The following is a 20174-nucleotide window of genomic DNA, read 5'->3' as shown; positions in this document are numbered from 1 at the left end:
AATCACCCACTTCTAAGTAATTGTGGCATGACTTTGTTAGAGAGGGGAGATGAAATTAGAGACAATTACAACAATTTTCGAGGATGCTTGAGACCTAACTGTCATTTAGAAGGTGAAGAAAAGGAGGCAAGAAAGGAGAACTCAAGAGGGTTTAGAAGAATAAGGAAGGCTTAGCATCTTTGAACTAAGGGAAGAAAGATCAGAGACATGTTAAGTGCTTCAAGTGCCACAAGTTTGGTCGCTATGGCTCATAGTGTCCTAAGAAGAAGGAGAAGTGTAAGCAACAACAATAACAACAATTTTCAGGGAGTGGAAAAGATTTCGTAGGGGTAGATGGGCTTGCATCTATCTTGGTGATAACTTTTTCCATGGTTTCATGTCTTTGCACTAACACCATTTATGATGTTAGATGGTATGTTGGTCAATGTTACACGTATCATCTTGACAAATTTATCACCAAGGGACCGGTCCTTAACTCATTGTTGGAGTAGTGTTTTTAGGTAACACGTTTTGGGAAATGTGTAGAGTAGCATCACGCAGGGAGGCTAGCTGAGAGATAGCACACAAAAGTTGCAAGGAGACGGAACTGCGCAAAAGTGCGACATATAAGGAAAGTTGTGATAATTTTGTCTTAGTGCAACACAATCTAGTAGGGGTTCTAGGAGGGTTACCTAATGGACAACTACTAGACCAAATGACAATAATGGGACAAAGACCCATTGTCACCTCAATAAGTGTCCCTTGCTCTTTACGAAATTTCATCAATGGGAGGAGTTTGGGTATGAAGGAAATCACTTGTAAAGATAAGATCAATGATAAGATAATAAGTGATTCCCAAAGCCCATTCAAAGGAGAGGCTCAATTATGGCTTAGTGAAGAAGGGCTCTCTAAGAACGACCTATGAGGGAAGTCAAAACCTATGGTTAAGAATTATCCAATGATGATGTGTGTGTCTAGGATTGAGACTTCCACGGTGAAGAAAGACTTCTCTAGGAGCTTTGAGTGATGTTTTTCCTTCAAAATAAGGCCTTTCGCTCTACTAGAGAAATCTTGGAAGAAATCTAAACGAGACCTAGGGTTTATGAATAATCGTGGGAGGAAACCCTCCAATGTGATCACTAGGTTGAGCCTAGATAGGGAAAGGGTCAAGAATGATTAATTTCTCAAAGTTTTATACACAAATGACCCTTTAGAAGACCACCAACCATAGACGTTCAAGATGGCTTCCAAAGATGCAGCTAGGGCTTGAGTTTTCTCACAAAACGACTGTGGGAATTGCTCCAAACTTGGAGGATCACTAGAGGAGACACCAGCGCAGAAGCCTATCCAAACGGATTTGCAAGATCACCCCTCTAATGCAATTCGCAAGCAGCCCTAGCTAGCCATCTAGGGTAGGGTCGAAATTTTGAAAAAGGAGAAAAAGAGGAGGGCGACCACCAAATTTTCTTGGACTAGTGCCTTACCCTTGGGCTATGAACTTCTAACAACCACTATCCACTCAGTCCCACTTTATTGTTTGTACCTTGAACTTATTCTGCTTTGAATGTGATGCAATGATTATCTACCATATATAAAATGCCACCTGTGCCACAATGTTTGGCAAGCATTGGCATGCTCCAGCAAAGTCCCCCGCTTCAAATATATAAATATTAAAGATATATCAATGGTTAAACTTTAAAAATTGATAATTAATAATACATACTTGACTGATGATAGATATACCACTGACTGTTCAATGTCAAATCCAATGAAAACATGCTGCCAATTCATTGCTGTTATGAGTTTTGAGTTACCAAACGAATGCCCAACAACAGCGAAATGGTGGCCCAATACTAGCGAATGATCATTGTAATTCCCTTTTGCTGTGTGTTTAGGGTTTATAGTGTAGGAGGGTTGGGGGGACCAAGTAGAAAAGGGTGGGAAACTCGTAATTAGATTTCAGGGCCCTTTAAAAAAATGTTCTCAAAAAAGCATGCAATGGGTTGATATTGTTACCTTTCCATTTAGCAAGTTGCTGAAGATCCTATATAAGTCGCTATGGTCAACACATATGGGACAGAGGCCCACTATCACTTTTTCCTAAGTCCCCCCTTTTGAAGCCCAACTCCTACCGAAAAGGCTATTGGGAGACTTCTTATAAACTAATTGCAACCAAATTTTTCTACAACTAGTGTTTAGTAATGGAGTCCAATGGCTGATGGGAAGAGTTTTTATTGCTGGCCTGCTGGCTTAAGATAAAAAATCTGCAAATGAAAGTGAACTAAACCGACACACAAGTACACTAAATATTGAGAAGATATAACATGTGAGCAATCTATTTTAACGTACTCAAAACACACTAACAAGAAATACAATTATTTCTATGATTTGTCACCTGCATAGAAGAGTTATTGTATAAAATTACTCGCTATATTGTTTGACAGGCCTGCAAGTAATACTAACAACAAGCAAGAGACATTCAAACTTGATTAAATATAGCATGTAAATAGTCAAATTTGGGGTACAGAAAATATCCTAATGGAATATATTATAATTATTTCAGTCAACAAATAGTCGTTTAGAGGGGTTGCTTTGTAAAATAGTTTGCTGCCCTGTATTTATAGGACTGTAATTTCTGTGGAAAATACAGAAATCAGCAACCTGATCCCTTGAGAACTCATCTATAAGTGTTTATTAATTTATATGCCTAAAAATTGCACTATCTTGAATGTTGCCTGAAAGTAGCTCATTGGAATCATGAGCTCGCAAGGATCTCAAATATACCATCATCACTGACATGCAAGTCTCCGAATCTTGTCTCCTAAAGTATAGGAGCCCTGCCAAAATTAGTAACTCTCTCCAATCTGCGGGAAAACCTATGCAATATCTGTCTCTGAATCAGGATCATATCACTGAACCAATCCCATACCTGAATTCTACGGTACCACCCTTGGCTCAAGAAAAGTTGTCTCTAGAAACACCTTTGACTACCAACCTAATGAAATGTGCTTGACCTTAACCCTCGCAAGGATCTCAAATATACCATCATCACTGACATGCAAGTCTCCAAATCTTGTCTCCTAAAGTATAGGAGGCATGCCAAAATTATTAACTCTCTCCAATCTGCTGGAGAACCTATGCAATATCTGTCTCTGAATCAGGATCATATCGTTGAACCAATCCCATACCTGAAGGCTATGGTACCACCCTTGGCTCAAGAAAAGTTGTCTCTAGAAACACCTTTGAATACCAGCCTAATGAAATGTGCTGGACCTTAACCCTCCAGTATTGCAAGGGAGCAAACCTGGGGGTTAACACAACCATGCCCAATATCTGAATAGTTGAATAAAAAAACATGCATAGTTTTAAAAACAAAACTCAAACTGACATGCTTTATAAGGGATATGAGGCTATGGTAGTTTTGGGAAGTATGCATCTACGATATTGGGTTAGCCCTCTTGGGAAATCCTGAGATGTTTGGGACTCCCCAACCTACAAAGTATATGTACACTGTATATGCTGCTTATATGCGAAACCTTTGGACTCTGTTTTCTGTATTGTTTCCTTTTCTCATGATGTTGCTGGTTTCCTGTTTCTGGGAAGAGTTTCTAAATGATGATTAAATGGAATTGGAATTGTGGTTGTTGGAGCTCATTATAGTGGCAAAGTCAAGTTAGTAAATGTGACCAAAGATAATATTGATATTATGTGTCTCGACATAAAACAGCTATTCCATTGGACTGTTTCTCATTGAGTTGGGTTGAGGCCTATATATATATATATATATATATATATATTTATGTGAAGATCTATGTCATTGTTACATCCATAATATGTATGTGGAAATAGTGGATCGTTTTGCTGGAGAATATGAACATAGAAGGCTATTATTTTCATTTTGAAGCAAGCCCCTTCTGGATAGCTTCTTTTAGATTCATTGTTCCTTGCTGCATCTCAACCATAGTGGATTGTAATATACTGCTATCATCTCAATTGTGATTAGTAATTTTAATTCTTTTCTTCTTTTAGCTTTGCTCTTTCCTCCTTTTTGGTGTCTTTAACATGAGTGCTGTGTTTATTGATTTATCCCATGTGGTGTTTTTTGATTGACAGCTGGAGTGCCCACAGAGAACATCCTTTATTTAGGAGGACCAAATATAGCTTCAGAGATATACAACAAGGAGTATGCCAATGCTAGAATATGTGGATCTGACAAATGGAGAAAGCCTCTAGCAAAGTTTCTACGTCAGCCCCATTTCATTGTTTGGGACAATAATGACCTTGTTACTCATGAAGTTATGGGTGGTTTGAAGAATGTTTATGCCATTGGTGCTGGTAAGTTTCTCTTCTTGTCATTGTTTTGGTAGCACTTTGGGCTATGTATTTTCTCAATGGATAAGAAGTTGGTTCTTGTTGCATTCATCACATGCTTTTGTTATGTGCATTTTCGTGTGAATGTCTATTTGCTCACTTTTTCTGAGTTAGAAGTATAATAAATCTCCATGCAAAGCATGATAGCTAATAATATATTTCTCATAATTTTGGCTTGTGTGTGTGTGTGCGTTTCTCCAGTTTTATACCAATGGAAATATATTGATTCTCAGTATAGTCCCTGAACATTTGAAGAGAAATGACCTGAGTGTGGACCATGGAAGATTCAAAATTTTAATGTATACCATTTTTAATCTGGCTATTTCTTTTCGAAAAAAAGAAACTATGCCCCATTCTGTAGAGAATATTTCGCTTGTAAAACAGAATTTGTTTGCTTGAATAAAAGCAAAAAAAATGCTTTTCATAATAGACATAAAGGCATTCAAAACTACATAATTTTTGTTTTTGCTAACATAAATACAGGCACTGAATACTACATAATTTCCATATTATTTTTCTATCAAAAACATATATCTAGTACAACAATAATTTAGATGGATGCATATGAACATAGGCTGGTTCCTTGAATCTATTTTGAACAGGTTTTACAAGGTTGAGTAAATAGTGATGTAACAGAAAGGCATTTAGACTCTAGAAGGATGTAAGTAGGTTATGTTTTTGTCTGTGATGTATTTGACTAGGGCACATACCATTTCAAGTTTGTTCTACACTTTCATTTCTCAACCATTTAGAAAACAAACAAGAAACTAAAGGCGAGATGGCTTCAAGTAAGCATTTCTGTTACCTTGAATTCAGGAAACCCCAGGACCTAACCCCAACTCTCCCGAAGTCTAACCTGTAAGTGGGGAAGTCCTTCAACCCTTTAATTGCACATTTGTACTTTTTTGTACACCACGGACATTTTTAGCTTTAAGATGTATAGCTATTGGCTATTTTAGTTTGAGACTGAAACTTTCTGTTACTGAAGTTTTCATCTCATTTATTGCCTGGTCCAACCGTGGAGCGAGTAAAAAATGGTTTGGTGCAATGTCATAGTTTTTTTAGAATGCTAGAAGTGGTAAAGGACATTATCTCCCTCTCAATTTGCCTTTATAATTAGAATAAATGACTTAACAGGAAAACTTCGTAGTGTTCCAACTTCTAGCACAAGAGGATATGACTTTGGAAGTCCATGTTTTCCTTGCAACATTTCAACTGTTCTACTTCTTGCACTTGTTTTGGTGATGTGGATATGATCACTGGTTATTATCTAATATGCTTGGCAAGATCTTAGTCATAACCTATGTTTAATCATTTTTCCTCGCAACATTTCAACTGTTCTACTTCTTGCGCTTGTTTTGGTGATGTGGATATGATCACTGGTTATTATCTAATATGCTTGGCAAGATCTTAGTCATAACCTATGTTTGGGATTCATGATTTATTCCTTGTGAGGTTGCAGGTATGGTTGCAGCTTTGACAAATGAGAGTGCCACTAGTAAATCAGTCTATTTTGCCCATTGCACATCGGAAATGATATTTATAACTCACCTTATTGCCGAAGAACCAGAGAAATTAGCTGGTCCTTTGCTGGCTGACACATATGTTACATTATTGAAGGGGCGGAATGCATGGTATGGGCAGATGCTAGCCAAGGGAGAACTGAGGCCAGATATGGGGGATAGCATCAAAGGCAAGGGAATGATTCAGGTAATGATATTATGCACTCTGCCAAGGTACAGTGTATACTGAAGCTGTTTCTTCAATTCTCCAAGTGACTCATTATAACATAAGGTTTCTAATATTATGTGACCATAGTATGCATAAACTGAGCTCATTGTCTTGTAACAGGGTGTGTCAGCTGTAGGGGCATTTTACGAGTTGCTTAGTCATTCTAGCTTAAGCTTCATGCATCCTGATGGAAATAAACCCATAGCACCAGTGGAGTTGTGCCCCATTTTGAAGACTCTCTACAGTATATTGATTACAAGGTGATTTTTTCAACTTTGTGAATCAAAACAAGGTAGCATATCTAAAAGAAAATTTAGCCTCAAGGCAAGTCAAAGCAGAAAGTAGGAGTTGATTTTCTGCTTTTTATGATTGGAGAAAGCTAATGGCATATTGAAAATTTAATATGAAGTCTGGAATTGTAATTTATAATGCTCATGTTATTTTCAGTTAATTTGTCAAATTTTTGCTACTTTTCTTTGAAGAGCATGGGTCTCTGGATGCTTACCATTGCAGTCCTATCATTTAACGGGCATGGCTCCAATAAAATAATTCTTGCCAACTTTTGATAAAATGAGAAAATGTTGGAACTTGGTATAGAGTTGTTGATGACATCTATGTAGGTTTTCTTCTTCCATTTTCTAGGAGTTGCTCTGGCACTCCCATTTTGTATTCATACTGGTTGTACTCTTCAGTCCCATTGACCTACTTTTGTAGTCATTTATAGGACATTAATAAAATTATCTTGTCTTATCTTATCTCATGGCTTCATGGTCACTCTACTTTGAATCAATCTTAGCAATATTTCAAAAGATTTCCAGTCTCAAGTGACAACAACCACCCTTTTCTAGATGTCCTCGTAACCAAAGAAATGGACTGAACTGTTTCCCATCAAGTCTATAGAAAGAAAACCCACATGGATAGGTATCTCCATGCTCAATTTCATGACTGCCCTGCTCAAATGCTGCTATTCTCAACACCTTAGTCACCAAAGTCCTCTTTATTTCTGATAAACGCCCACCTTGACCATGAGAAACCCCACCTCAGAAAAGTCCTCTGAAGTAATGGCTATTCAAAATCTAAGCTAAACAATCCTCTGAAGTAATGGCTATTCAAAATCTAAGATAAACAATGCTTTTCATAAAGCCGACAAATGTAAATCTAGCTCCTGCCTGAAGTGTAGAATTTCCACGAAATTCTGATCTGCTATAGTGAACAATATGAAATACTAATTTCTTTTCAAATAGACACATAAGTTCTCTACTAGAAGCATCCCAATAGGAACAGAAATAAAAGCACAACTCACACAATAGAACAACACAATTTTTCTAGGGAACCCAACTGGGAAAACCCTCAGTTGCTTGAGAATTTTATTGAAGAAGAATAAGCTACATATCTCTTACAAATAACCCTGCTTCAATGGAGAATACAAACTGATCTCTCAGCCTTCAACTAGGCTTGAACCAACCTTGCAAGAATGCTGATCTGCGCCCCTCAACCAGCCCGCACTAAGGCCCGAAATCCTTGCGCATTCCTTAGGAAATTGGCTCCTATTTCCTAGTGCATTCAACCTCCTAAAAATAGGGTTTTCTTCCTTTTTTTTGTGCACTTCCCAAGGGAAATTCTCCTCCAATAATTCGCACAAGGAAATCTCTTTGGCTTGTTCCTCTCACAAGCTCACAAACTTGTGCTCAAATTATGAATACAAGGTGTGCCTTCGATATTCTTATAAGCACTTCGATTTGGCTATTGTTAGTGAGTTCTAAGTTTGGAAAGTTGAACTGGTGGTTTTCTAGTTAACAAAAGTCAACACAAGTTGTTAACTAGTTTCTCCTAAAAGTTTGGAGGCTAACTCCACTAATTCTTTCAGTTCCCAAACTAACTCACACTAGAAGACAATTAACTCGGTCTCCCACAAATTCGCACTCGTCAAACTGCTTCTTGAACTTGTCCTCATCACTGGAACTCGTACATGACCAAGGAGAACACAACTTCAATTCCTTGAATTAAGGCACAAATCAAGGAATCGATTGCTGCACTACTTTTCAACATGAACCATGATATTACCAGTTCCCAAGCCTTTCACCACTACATTGAAGGCTTCACTGGTAAAAGGTCTAAAATCCTCATGAACGAAAATATCAAAACCATTTTTAAATCCCATATATCTCTAAGGATCAGGTTAACAACTTTAAAGGCAAATCTGATGCTTTCCTTCAACAAGGTGTCTTTGAGATCTTTTGCTTTTGTGGAGTTTCATACGTAGGCCAAGTTCGTTGTTCCATAGAAACTAGACTTAGAGACAATATTGCTGATAATAACCATATCTGGACCATCAAACCTGAAATTTGGCCAAAACTCAATATGATTCCACTAGGCTCACTAGAGTTGTCCAAATTGAATAGAACCCAAATAACATTAATCATGAAGATGGAATTGGATACAAATTGAGCCAATCTTGACACCCTATTATGGACCGCCTTGTAGCCAAAAGGAACTCCCTTAAGTTGTGGTACTTGTTATCAATCTGATTAGCAAAGCTGTCAAGGTCCTTGCAACCTGCTGGGATTGACACACAGAGGGTAAGGGGTCACTATCACTTCAGCCCGAACCTCCACCCTTTAGGCCCAATTCACTCTTTAAAGGCCAAGAGAGGATTCCTTATTGATACTTTAATCAACTCCAAGTAAGACTAGTCCCTTAAATGCGGTCAAAGAGAGACATATGAGTTAATTCTGGGGCTGTTCTGCCGTGTCTGTGTATAATTATGTAGCGGAAAACTAAAACAACAAATTAAACTATACCAAATGATTTAAACTATAACGTGTAACTATTCAAATTTAAGGTACAAAAAATTCTTCTTTGTTTGGACTGTTGACCGGGGATTTATGGGTCAAAATAGATAGCTGTCCTATTATATCAAATTGCAAAGTTTGCATAAAATGACAGGGACACCAACTTATTTTGCCCAATTTGGCTACCCAATGAGTGCGTTTGCATTCCTAGCTCACAAATCTAAGGGTGGGGAGGTTGTTGGATGTTAAATGAGGCCTTTAAACCCACTTGCCAAATTGTAATAGCAAAAAGACACAATTTTCAGCAAGCTGGATTTCTTTTTTTTGAAAATGAGAGTACATCTATTTAAACAAAGTGCTCAGAATTTTTCTCGATTTAATATTTATTTTATTTTTGGTTAGAAATTAAATATTTGACTCTAAAACAGTAAAATCAACAAGCAAAAAAAATGATAGTCACTAAAGAAGATTTCAGAAAGTTACTTGCTGGGAGCTTGAAATCATGGATTTTGGTGCAGATTTGGTAGGTACAGCTAGCAAAAATTTGAGATCTGCATTCAATTGACTAGATACAATTGTAAGATATTCCCAATATAACAATGTATTTATCCTTGGTTCAAATCTAGCGTTATTTTCAACTTCTAAAACTTGCTATTAAGATGAAATATATAAAAACTAGCAAGTAATTATTCCTTATCTAATGCTGAAAAATAAAAGTCTCGAGGTTTTTAAAATCAAGTGGTTGTTGGAAATATACCTCGTACCAAGTAATGCTTACCTCACTTTGCAGGGATGTGAAACATGTGCCTTCTTAGATCAATCTTGCAATTGGTCAAGGAAGAGGGCTTGGTTTGCTCAAAGAAGTCATTCCCCCTTGTTACTTAATAAGCTTTCTAACTTTCGGATCCAACTAGGGGTGACACCTTGATGTGGCATCTTTGAACCTTTAGTTTTAGTGAAAGATGGAATATGAACTTCCTCCTGGATGAAGCTACCCTTCGAAATGGTCCAATCATTTGAAGCAACCCACCTGCAAAACAAAAGGAACAAGGTAGGGTTTCCCCATAGTCTGTCTTCTCCATGTGACTAGTAGCCCCTCGGTGGCTCAACTCTTTAACTTTGTGTAATCTTACTTAGAGAAATTATTAGATTATAGCATGGATACAACAATAAACCAAGAAAAAAGAAACAAGTAAAATCGACACCATAATGAACAATTATTTGAACGAGGGTTTGCAAAAATGAGCTACTTTTTATTGATGACAATTATCTCATAATGTTAAATGTAACTAGTGTCGGTCTTCATAATTATGATGTCATGACTTGATGTAATCATTGTACTTGTCAAAAGAAAGAAAAGAAAATATTTATTGTTAAAAGAAAAATTATTTATACATGGGTTTCTTGCCCATGGTTTTGATCCTAGGTTGTGCACCCATTGAGTGCTCTAGGGAGTCAAAGTCAAAGTCATAATGTAAAACCCCTAGAAGGGCTCTTGTATCAATGTAAAGAAAAATATTTTATGTCATGGAAATGTCTAGAGACTGCCCAAGAGATCAGGTCAGCTAACCCTAAGGGTCAGCCTAGAAGAGGCTTGAGGACCCACTCAAATGGCTATATATTGGAGAGGAATTTGTCCTCCAAAATGTACTTGTGCATTCGACTTTCTCAAGGAGATCTGAGGCAAAGCAGAAGTGCGAAAAAGGAGGAAGAAGGACAACGAATTTGGAAGATTGTTTTGGTCTTGGATTTTGGTTTATCTCTTTCTTTGGCAAACAAATTCTCTGTGGAAGGTTAGATCGCCTCAGATCCGAAACTGTGAAGTAAGAACAAATTTTGTTTGGGTGGTTGACCTGGTCTCTTGGTGGATGGTCTAGTGTCTTGGTCTTGGAAGTCTTCATTGAAAATTCTATAAGGAGTTCTCTGGGTTTTCCCCCTTTGGAGGGGTTTTGCCCTAGCTTGGAGCCTATTTCTCGTGTCTCTCTTTGTTTGCATTGTGATCTTCTTGTTGGCATTTATTTTGATGATGAAAAGAAATAATAATGATGATGATGAAGTGATAATATATCTCAAGTAAATGTCAATGTTAAAGAGAAATCATGTGATAAACTAACCCTAATGGATGCCCTAGATTTCTCAACATGGTATCAGAGCTTGGTTCACTTGTTTAAGGGCAAGAAGAAGATCATAAAGGGCTTCAAAATGTCAAGGAGAACTCTGATCTTTAGGACCGAGCTCCTAGAAGAAATTAACTCAAATTCTAGGCACATATAAAAGCCCTAGTATCTTTGTAAAGGCCAAAGGTCAGAGGATGTTAAATGGAATGTAACTAGGTTCGGTCTTCATAAATGTACTTTTGATATTTATACTTATTCAAGAAAAGAAATATTATTTTTATAATATATGTCAATGAGTTTCTTGCTCATTGAAATAGGTCTAGCACATGTTAAGTGCTATAGGTGAGTCAAATGGTCAAAATAAATTGTTAAAGACCTTAAGGGCATGTTACACCATGTATACATTTGTATAAGAGTCAAAGAATATCTCTCCAAGCAAAGTCAAAGTCCTCTCCATGCAACAACATCATCAAAGAAGCAATTCCGATGCAAAAGAAGTGAAGTCAGCCTACTGTCCTCAAGTCGGCCTAAAGGAGGGACAAACCTCCAATGACAAGCATTCATACCTCTGAAATTAGCGAGCAAAAGAAGCCGAGAAAAGGTGAAAGAAGTCAAGAAAAGGAGCCTCTAGTGTAGTGAAAAGGGAAGAGACAAAACTGAGTGATAAGGGCTGTTCTAAGTGTGAATTACAGTCACACATGCGAGAAAAAGAAGGGTAATCTGCGGTCATTACAATAGCCACATCACAATTACATATCTCTCTTGTTTGGGCTAGGCCTATAAGGCCTCCTACTCAAGTGAAGAAGAGACTCTCACAAGCGAAGGAGAAAGGAGTCAAAACCTAAGGGAAACCTCCCACACTAGCGAAAAACTAGGGCTGCAGTGCTGTCACATCAAGTTTGCAACCTCACATCAAGAAGGAGCTTGGTTGAAAGAGTTCACTAAGGATCAAGGAGAAATATCTCTTCTAGAACTAAGCATAAGAAGGTCTATCACTAGTTGCCGAAAGTAGTAGGAGGAAGAAGTGCCGGAAGGAGGAGGACGAAGTGTCGAGAAACAAAGTGCAGGAAGAAGGAAGGATTTGACTTGTGCTTGGAGGATATTCTAGTCAAGGGTCTAGGGTTTGGCATTGATCAAGAAAGAAGCTTCAATAAGAGAAAACTTACCGAAGGGTTTTCCTCTCAAGAGAAGAGAGGTTTTGGCCCTGGCAGAGAGCCAACATCTTGTGTTCTTGTTTTATGTTTTGATAGCAGTTTGATGAAGCACACACACATGCATTAATAAGCAAAAAAGAAGATTAAGCTAACAAGAAAAGTAAAAAGACTTCACAAATTGTTATCTAGTCCCGAAGAATCACTCTACACCTAATTGCCCTAGATTCTTCAATAGAAGAGGAAAGAGCAAAGGTCTTGAAGAGTGTATAATCTCTGTTTTGAAGCACCTAAAGGCTAGTTTGATAGCCTATAGGAGGCTGAGTCCATTGATGTAGAGATCAAACCTCTGGGCACAATAGGTAAGAAATCTCTATTTAAAGAAGTCTGAAATCTCTGTGCTACCACAAAGATCCGAATTTTTGAGCATCAATTCTTTATTGAAGTTATTATAACCACCAAGAAGGAACTGAGATTTCTTTTGAAGAGTTCTGAGCATAAATATTTAGTTGAAGAGGGAGCTGAGCCTCCTTAAGTTTTGGACATAAGACCTAAAAGGAGCCGAGTCTCCTACATTGAGGTTCTATGCATAAATAAGTTTTGGAGGGCTTGTTTTAGAACTTCTATTCCTTGAGAAAGAGGAGCTGAGACTCCTGATGTGAAAAGTTATATCAATCATTTTTGGATGGTGTTGATCTGAATTGCTTGAAATAAGAACCAAGCCTCCCACCCAAGCATAAAAGTATAATCTCAGTCATCTTGTTTTATGCATTGATAATCCAAGTGCTTGGAAGATCTAGAGGAAGAATCAAATTCTGAGCATAGGATCAAGTGTGAAAGGCGTCAGTCATAGTCACAGTCATATTCAAGGACAGAATCTATATTGTTGCAATCTTCTTTCTCCAAGGATGTTCATCCTTCTTGCAGTGATATAGAAGACAAAAATTTGTGACAAAGAAACAAATACCCTATAGCATATATACTCGATTTAAAGTTTGAACAATCACAAGGAAAGCCGACCTTGTGACACCTGTTCTGAGCATTTGAAGTCTAGACAGCGTGAATAGAATTGCCATCCTTGAATTTTTGATGGTGGACAAAGGAACACTTTATCTAGTCCTACATATTCATCTTGCAGAGGTAACGAAGCCGAGGTCTTAAAGGAAGCAATTTTGGGCATATATATGTATATATTGAAGTAGCCTACACAGTCACTTGAGAAGTTGACTTGGACAGTGAAGTAATAAGACGACCTTTGGAGCCATATTTGTGGTTGTCAAGGGTATTCATGTGAAGGACAAATCCATTTGTCAAACCATATCAGTGGTTTTGGAAGCCCTAACCATAGGGTCATTCCTAGTACTCAAAACAACATTCAATAATCATTTCTCTTTTATACATTCTGGTAAGCGGTGATGATCTGTTATACAAACTTAAGGTGATGGAAAATTTGCAAGTAAAATTTTATGTATTTTGGGTAATGGATCACTTTACAAAACACATAAAATAATGATTTCTAAATTTAGCTAACAACAATACCATATTAGAAACACATAACAACAAAAATGATAAAGGAGTTCACCCTTCCTGGGCTACATCTCTTGGTCCAGCTTCCAATGTCGCGACTCTTTCATTAAGTGCTCAAATTTGGGTTTACATGGATTTATAGTACTCAAAATGTAAATATTATGTCTCCAATGGCTTCAGAATTGTCAAAACCCCTAACTGGGCTCTTGTTGGGCTCAATTTGGCCAAAAACTGAAGAAGTTATGCTCTCCCAAAGTTTTTCTCTGCTAATTGATCTACAAACTGCACTGCACTACTAACCATCCTATGAATTTTGCCTTTCCAAGGCACGCCGAGTGACAATTTCACCATGCGCCGACGAGATTCGCGCCAAAATTGGTGCAAAATGTCACTTAGTCTAAATTGCCCAATAAGGCCTTGTGGCGGCAGAAAACTAGGGCCACATGGGGCCATGCGCTTGGGGGCTGGGGCTAACTGCCTGCCTTGTCGGCATAGCCCCTGGCTCTTCGGTGTTTGGTTCTATTGTGCCCATGAAACTGGGGCCATTCCCAAACTTTGCGTAGTGGTTGCAAAATCCACGCTGACCCCTTTGCTGTGGTGGAGTCTGGTTAAATGGTGGTTATGTGACTGGGGCTGTTCCCCAAAACTCCGCCCCCCAATCTGTTCCGCTCTGGGGTGTATATGCTGTGGTCCGATGGCTTGTAGTTGTTGGTGCCGGAACCGTGGGTCGGGGCTACGCCCGAGCCCTTAGCTCCCTTGCCTGCGGTCTCGTGGGCGTGGGGTGATTGGGGGCTAGGGCTTAGCCCCGATCCCATCCCCCAAATACCAACAACATAAACTTTAAATGCAACTTCGCCACTATACCTGTTAAGAACTACCACGTGCCCTAGCGGTAAGGGGCTGCACTGTTGGTTAAGAGGTCATGTGTTCGACTCTTCTAGAGAAATATTCAGGAGAGAAATCTTCTATTGAAGGAATCTGAATATGCTCTCCTTGATCATCAATCAAAGGAGGCTCATATAATCTCCAATTCTCAACATTAACAACTGCATACATTTTCATATATGGAGGCAAATCCAACTGGAAGGCATTATTACCAATCTTTCTAGAATCTTAAAAGGTCCATACCTTATTGGTTTCAATTTTTTACCGTCTCCTTTAAGCCTCTCCTTGCTAATGTAAAGCCAAACTTCATCTCCAACCTGGAAACTATGGTCAACACGATTCTTATCATGCCTTGTCTTGTACTTGACTTGGCTCTTTTCCAACTGTTCTTGAACCATTTAATGCACCAATTGAACTTGTTCAATGAGTCACTTAGCCTTATCAATGTCACTATGACCATCGATAACATCTTTCCCAAAGATAAAATCTAAAGGAGATTTTGGTAAGTATCCAAAGCATGCCTCAAATGGAGATGTTTGAGTCGAAGAATGCTTTGCCTGGTTATAAGCATGCTGAATGTAGAGTAAATCTTCATCCCAACGCTTAGGATGTTTGTTGCAATAACCACGAAAAGATGTACTACCGTTCTGTTCTCCACTTCTATCTGACCATCAGTTTGTGGATGGAATGTTGTACTCTTTTTCAACTTGGTGTCCATTAGTCCCCATATGCTTGACCAAAATTTCCCAACAAATCGAGAATCTCGATCAGAAATAATATATTTGGGCAACCCAAAATGTACCCATACATGTTGAAAGAACATTTGTGCAGTCTGTTCAGCTGTAACCTGCTTCTTACAAGGCATTAAAATACACATCTTGCTGAAACGATCCACCACAACATAAAGATAATCATGATTTTTTTTAGACATAGGTAGCCCTCCTACAAAGTCCATAGAAACACTTTCCCAAGGACAGGAAGGAACTAGAAGTGGAGTATACAATCCTAACTTTCTATTGCTAGGCTTACTTGTAGCACATAAAGAACATCCTCTTACATATCGTGACACACTTTCATTCATTCAAGGCCAAAAACAATACCTTTGTAATTGTGCCACTGTCTTGCCTACACCAAAATGGTCAACAATAAGAGAAGTATGTGCTTCCCTTATGATGTTGACTCTTTCACCCTATGGAATGCATAGCTTGCCAAGATGATACAAAAGTTTATCATGAACATGGTAATCTAATTCCTCTACTTGGTTGCCTTGACACAAAGTTGCATATACATATTTAAAATCGTCATCTAAAGCATATTGTTCAATATAGCTCTCATGCATGATAGAATTATGCTTAAGAACAATTGAAGCACTAACAATTGGTCTAGAAAGCATTCGACAACCTTGTTATAGATACCTTTCTTATATCTTATCACCAAGTGGAACTTCTGCAAGAAACCCATCAATCTGAAATGCTTCGTTTGCTGTAGCCTGGTTTGTGATTGCAAGTATTGCAATGGTTGATGATCAGTGTGAATGATAGTTTCCTTTCCCATCAAATAGTGTTTCCACTTTTTCACACTTTGCACCAATGCATACAGTTCTTTGTCATATGTAGGATAGTTAACTACTGCACCATTAAAAGTTTCAGAATGGTAACATATGGGCTTACCATGTTGCATCAAGACCGCTCCCATGGCATAGTCACTGGCATATGTTTGCATCTGAAATGGTTGTCTTAAATCAGGAAGTGCAAGAACTGGAGTTGTGCTGATTCTTTCCTTCAATGCATCGAAGGCTTTCTGCTGCTTGCGTCCCCACTGGAAAACTTGCGTCACACTTGTCAAGGCATGTATTAGAGCTATAATTGAAGAAAAGTTAGAAATGAACTTTCTCCAATATTGGGCTGCTCCCAAAAAGCTTTTAACCTCAATTACATTATTGGGCTTAGGCCAATCTGCAATGACTTTGACCTTTGAGGGATCTATCTTCAATTCACCCCTCCAACAATATGTCCCAAATACACTAATAAGGTTTTTACATATTCACATTTAGACATATTTAAAAACATCTTCTCTTTCTTCAAGACATCTAGGACTTACCTAACATGCCTGACATGTTCTTCACGGGTTTTATTGAAAATCTATATGTCATCTAAGTAGACAATCTCAAAATCATCAAGAAAAGGCCTCAAGACATCATTCATAACTCTTACGAATGTTGCAAGAGCATTACAAAGCCCAAATGGCATAACCAACCATTCAAACAAACCTTGCTTTGTTTTGAAAGCTGTCTTACATATGTCTCCTTCAACAATCCTAATCTGATGATAGCCACTTCTCAAGTCTAACCTAGTGAAATACACAACATCTTTCAACTGATCAAGTAAATCATCAATTCGAGGAAGAGGGTAATGATTCTTTACCGTAATCTCGTTCAAGGCTCTGAAATCCACACACATTTTCCATGTACGATCTTTCTTTGGTACCAAAACAATTGGTGACCCACATGGCGATGTGTTTGGTTTGATGACCCCTTTATCAAGCAACTCTTGGATTTTCTCTTGATTTTTGTATTCTCCATAACTGACATCCCATACATGCCAATGTTTGGAAGATGAAAATCTTGCTGCAATTGGATCTCATGTTGGATTCCTCTTTTTGGAGGCAATACTTTGGGTTCTTGAAACATCTCATCATAGGTGTTAACAACCTCAAACAAATTAGATTTTAATCTTGCATCACATCCTTGGAAGGCTTCATTTTCAACATTTTCTTTGGGTTTGATCATAAAGAGTACAAAGTTCTTACTAGCATTAACAAGCCTCTTCATTTCTCCATCACCTTCATGTTTGTATAACAGATCATTTTGGTATTAGAGCTCAAGGTTATTTTGAAGGTTTGATTTTGTTTGCAAGTGTTTTATGATGCTTACAAGGTTGAAGCTTAAAATAGGAGAAGGAGAACTTGTGGGTCCAAGTCCTCACATTGTTTCAAGGAGAACACACACACCTCAAGCTTCAATAGTCATGGCACATGAAGAAGGTCCTGGAGGGATGTTTGAAGATGAAAGAACTTTTTATTGGGGTTAACACTTTGTATTATTCAAAATGTCGCTTAGTTTAAATTGCCCAGTGAGGCCTTGTGGCGGAAAACCAGGGCCACATGGGGCCATGCACCTGGTTATAAGCATGTTGAAAGTAGTGTAAGTGTTCATCCCAAAGCTTAGGATGTTTGCTACAATAACCACGAAGAAGATGTACTACCGTTATGTTCACCACTTCTGCGTGACCATCGATTTGTGATTGCAAATATTGCAATGGTTGATGATTAGTGTGAATGATAGTTTCCTTTCCCATCAAATAGTGTTTCCACTTTTTCACACTTTTGCACCAATGCATACAGTTCTTTGTCATATGTAGGATAGTTAACTACTGCACCATTAAGAGTTTCAGAGTGGTAACATATGGGCTTACCATGTTGCATCAAGATTGCTCGCATGGCATAGTCACTTGCATTTGGCTGTATCTCAAATGGATGTCTTAAATCAGGAAGTGCAAGAATTAGAGCTTATCAAATTCTTTCCTTCAATGCATCAAAAGCTTTCTGCTGCTTGCCTCCCCATTGGAAAACCTGCTTCACACTTGTCAAGGCATCAACATACACATCGTGGTGAAACGATTGACCACAACATAAAGATAATCATGGTTTTTTTTAGACATAGGTTGTCCTCCTACAAAGTCCATAGAAACACTTTCCCAAGGACGGGAAGGAACTGGAGGTGGAGTATACAATCCTAAATTTCTATTGCTAGGCTTACTTGTAGCACACAAAAAACATCCTCTTACATTATATTCATGTTCCTTCAATAGAAGATTTCTCTTCTGAATTTCTTGAAGATTTGCAGCAAGACACTATTCTTGACAGAAAAACAAGAACTTCAAAACGAGGGAATGTGGAGTACCTTCGTGTGGGACTCAGAGGCACAAATCCAAGCAAAGCCAAATGGATTGAGATTGGAAGGGTGAGGGAACTGTACCATCATTTGTTTGTTGGCTGAAAGTAGCGTTTTGGAGGTCCTAAAGCTCCCTGTGGGGAGGAGTGATCCAAGGGATCAGTAAACTGCGCAAAATATGAAGTGTTCAAAAGTGCTCGTAACTTGTACCAGAGCATAGATCTCGACGACCTGGATCCAACGTAACTTGAATGGCTCAAAACCAATATCGTATACTCCCGATATCGCATTCTAATTGTTTTCCCAAACAAGTAAAAAAAATTGCAGGTTGGACGCAGGACTGCTGATTGGGCAGGGTGACTGTACAATTTGGTCCAATGGCAGGTTGACAAGTTTCCTATGGTGATTGGTTCGAATTTGGGTTATTTTGATTGGTGGTGGATTTTGTTAGGTGGACCAATGGTGGGATGAAACGTGGACCAATCATGGGTGGCCAAGTGGGACCCTGGGGTTCACTAAAATTTTGGTTATCGGCCAAATTGCTTCTGAGAGAGTCAAACACACAACCTCCGAAACAACAGTGCTACGTATTACCGCTAGGGCGCATGGTAGTACTTAATAGTATTGGTGGCAAAATTATATTTAAACTTTGTGTTTCATTGTTGGGGGAAGTGGACAGGGCTGGGGCTAAGCCCTGGCCCCCAGTCATCCCAGGCCTGCGAGATTGTAGGCAGGGGAGTCGAGGGCTCCGGCCTAGCCCTGACCCACGGTTTCGGCAGTAGCAACTACAAGCCACCATACCACAACGTATATACCCGGAGCCAATAGTTGTGAGGGCAGACCCCGATCATATAACTGCCATGTAACCACACTTCACCACACTAAAGGGGTTAGCAATGATTTGCAACGGGCGTGGAAAGTTTGGGAATGGTCCTGGTTTCATGGGCGCAATAGAACCAACTGCCGAAGAGACAGGGGCTATGCTAACGGGGGTAGGCGGTTAGCCCCAGCCCCCGGGTGCATGGCCACATGTGGACTTGGTTTTCCGCCACAAGGCCTTATTGGGTAATTTAAACTAAGTGACATTTTGCACCAATTTCGGTGCGAATCTCGCCGACCTCGGGCGAAATTGTTGCTCGATGCACCCTATAAAGGCGGAATTTGTAGGATGGTTAGCAGTGCAATGTAGTTTTTAGATCAATTAGCAAAGAAAACTTTGGGAGAGCATAACTTCTTCCATTTTTGGCCAAATTGAGCCCAACAAGAGCTTAGTTAGGAATTTTTGATAGTTCTAAAGCCATTGAAGACATAATATTTACATTTTGAGCACTATAAATCCATGTAAACACAAATTTGAGCACTTAATGAAAGAGGCCCAACATTGCAAGTTGGACCAGGAGATGTAGCCTAGGAGAGGGGTGAACTCCTTTATCATTTTTGCTAATATGTGTTTCTAATATGGTATATTGTCTCTATTATTGCTGTTAACTAAGTTTAAAAAAAATTATTTTATGTGTTTTGTAAAGTGATCCATTACCCAAAATACATAAAATTTTTCCATCACCTTCAAGTTTGTATAACAGATCAGGTGAGACCTAGGAGCTATAGGTAGTAAGTGAATACAACAAGACTAAATTTTTGTGTGAAGATCTATTGTGAAGTCTTGTAG

The 20174-nt window shown here is 38.6% G+C and overlaps 1 protein-coding gene across 1 annotated transcript in view; it reads left to right on the top strand.

Annotated features, from left to right (window-relative positions):
- The window catches only part of LOC149265302 (putative glycerol-3-phosphate dehydrogenase [NAD(+)] 1, cytosolic), a 66534-nt gene that overhangs the window by 21185 nt on the left and 25175 nt on the right, over positions 1-20174 (top strand). The window contains exons 2-4 of the mRNA XM_089429272.1: positions 4093-4314; positions 5813-6060; positions 6202-6341. Of these exons, the coding sequence (XP_089285398.1) occupies positions 4093-4314; positions 5813-6060; positions 6202-6341 (610 nt within the window). The remainder of the gene's footprint in view (positions 1-4092; positions 4315-5812; positions 6061-6201; positions 6342-20174) is intronic.

This window comes from Pinus tabuliformis, chromosome 6, assembly GCF_031772625.1.
Source record: "Pinus tabuliformis cultivar Carrire ecotype Pingquan chromosome 6, CPIR1, whole genome shotgun sequence".
Classification (NCBI taxonomy): domain Eukaryota; kingdom Viridiplantae; phylum Streptophyta; class Pinopsida; order Pinales; family Pinaceae; genus Pinus; species Pinus tabuliformis.
Note: the sequence above shows the minus strand (reverse complement) of the source record. Positions and strands in the feature narration are given on the sequence as shown.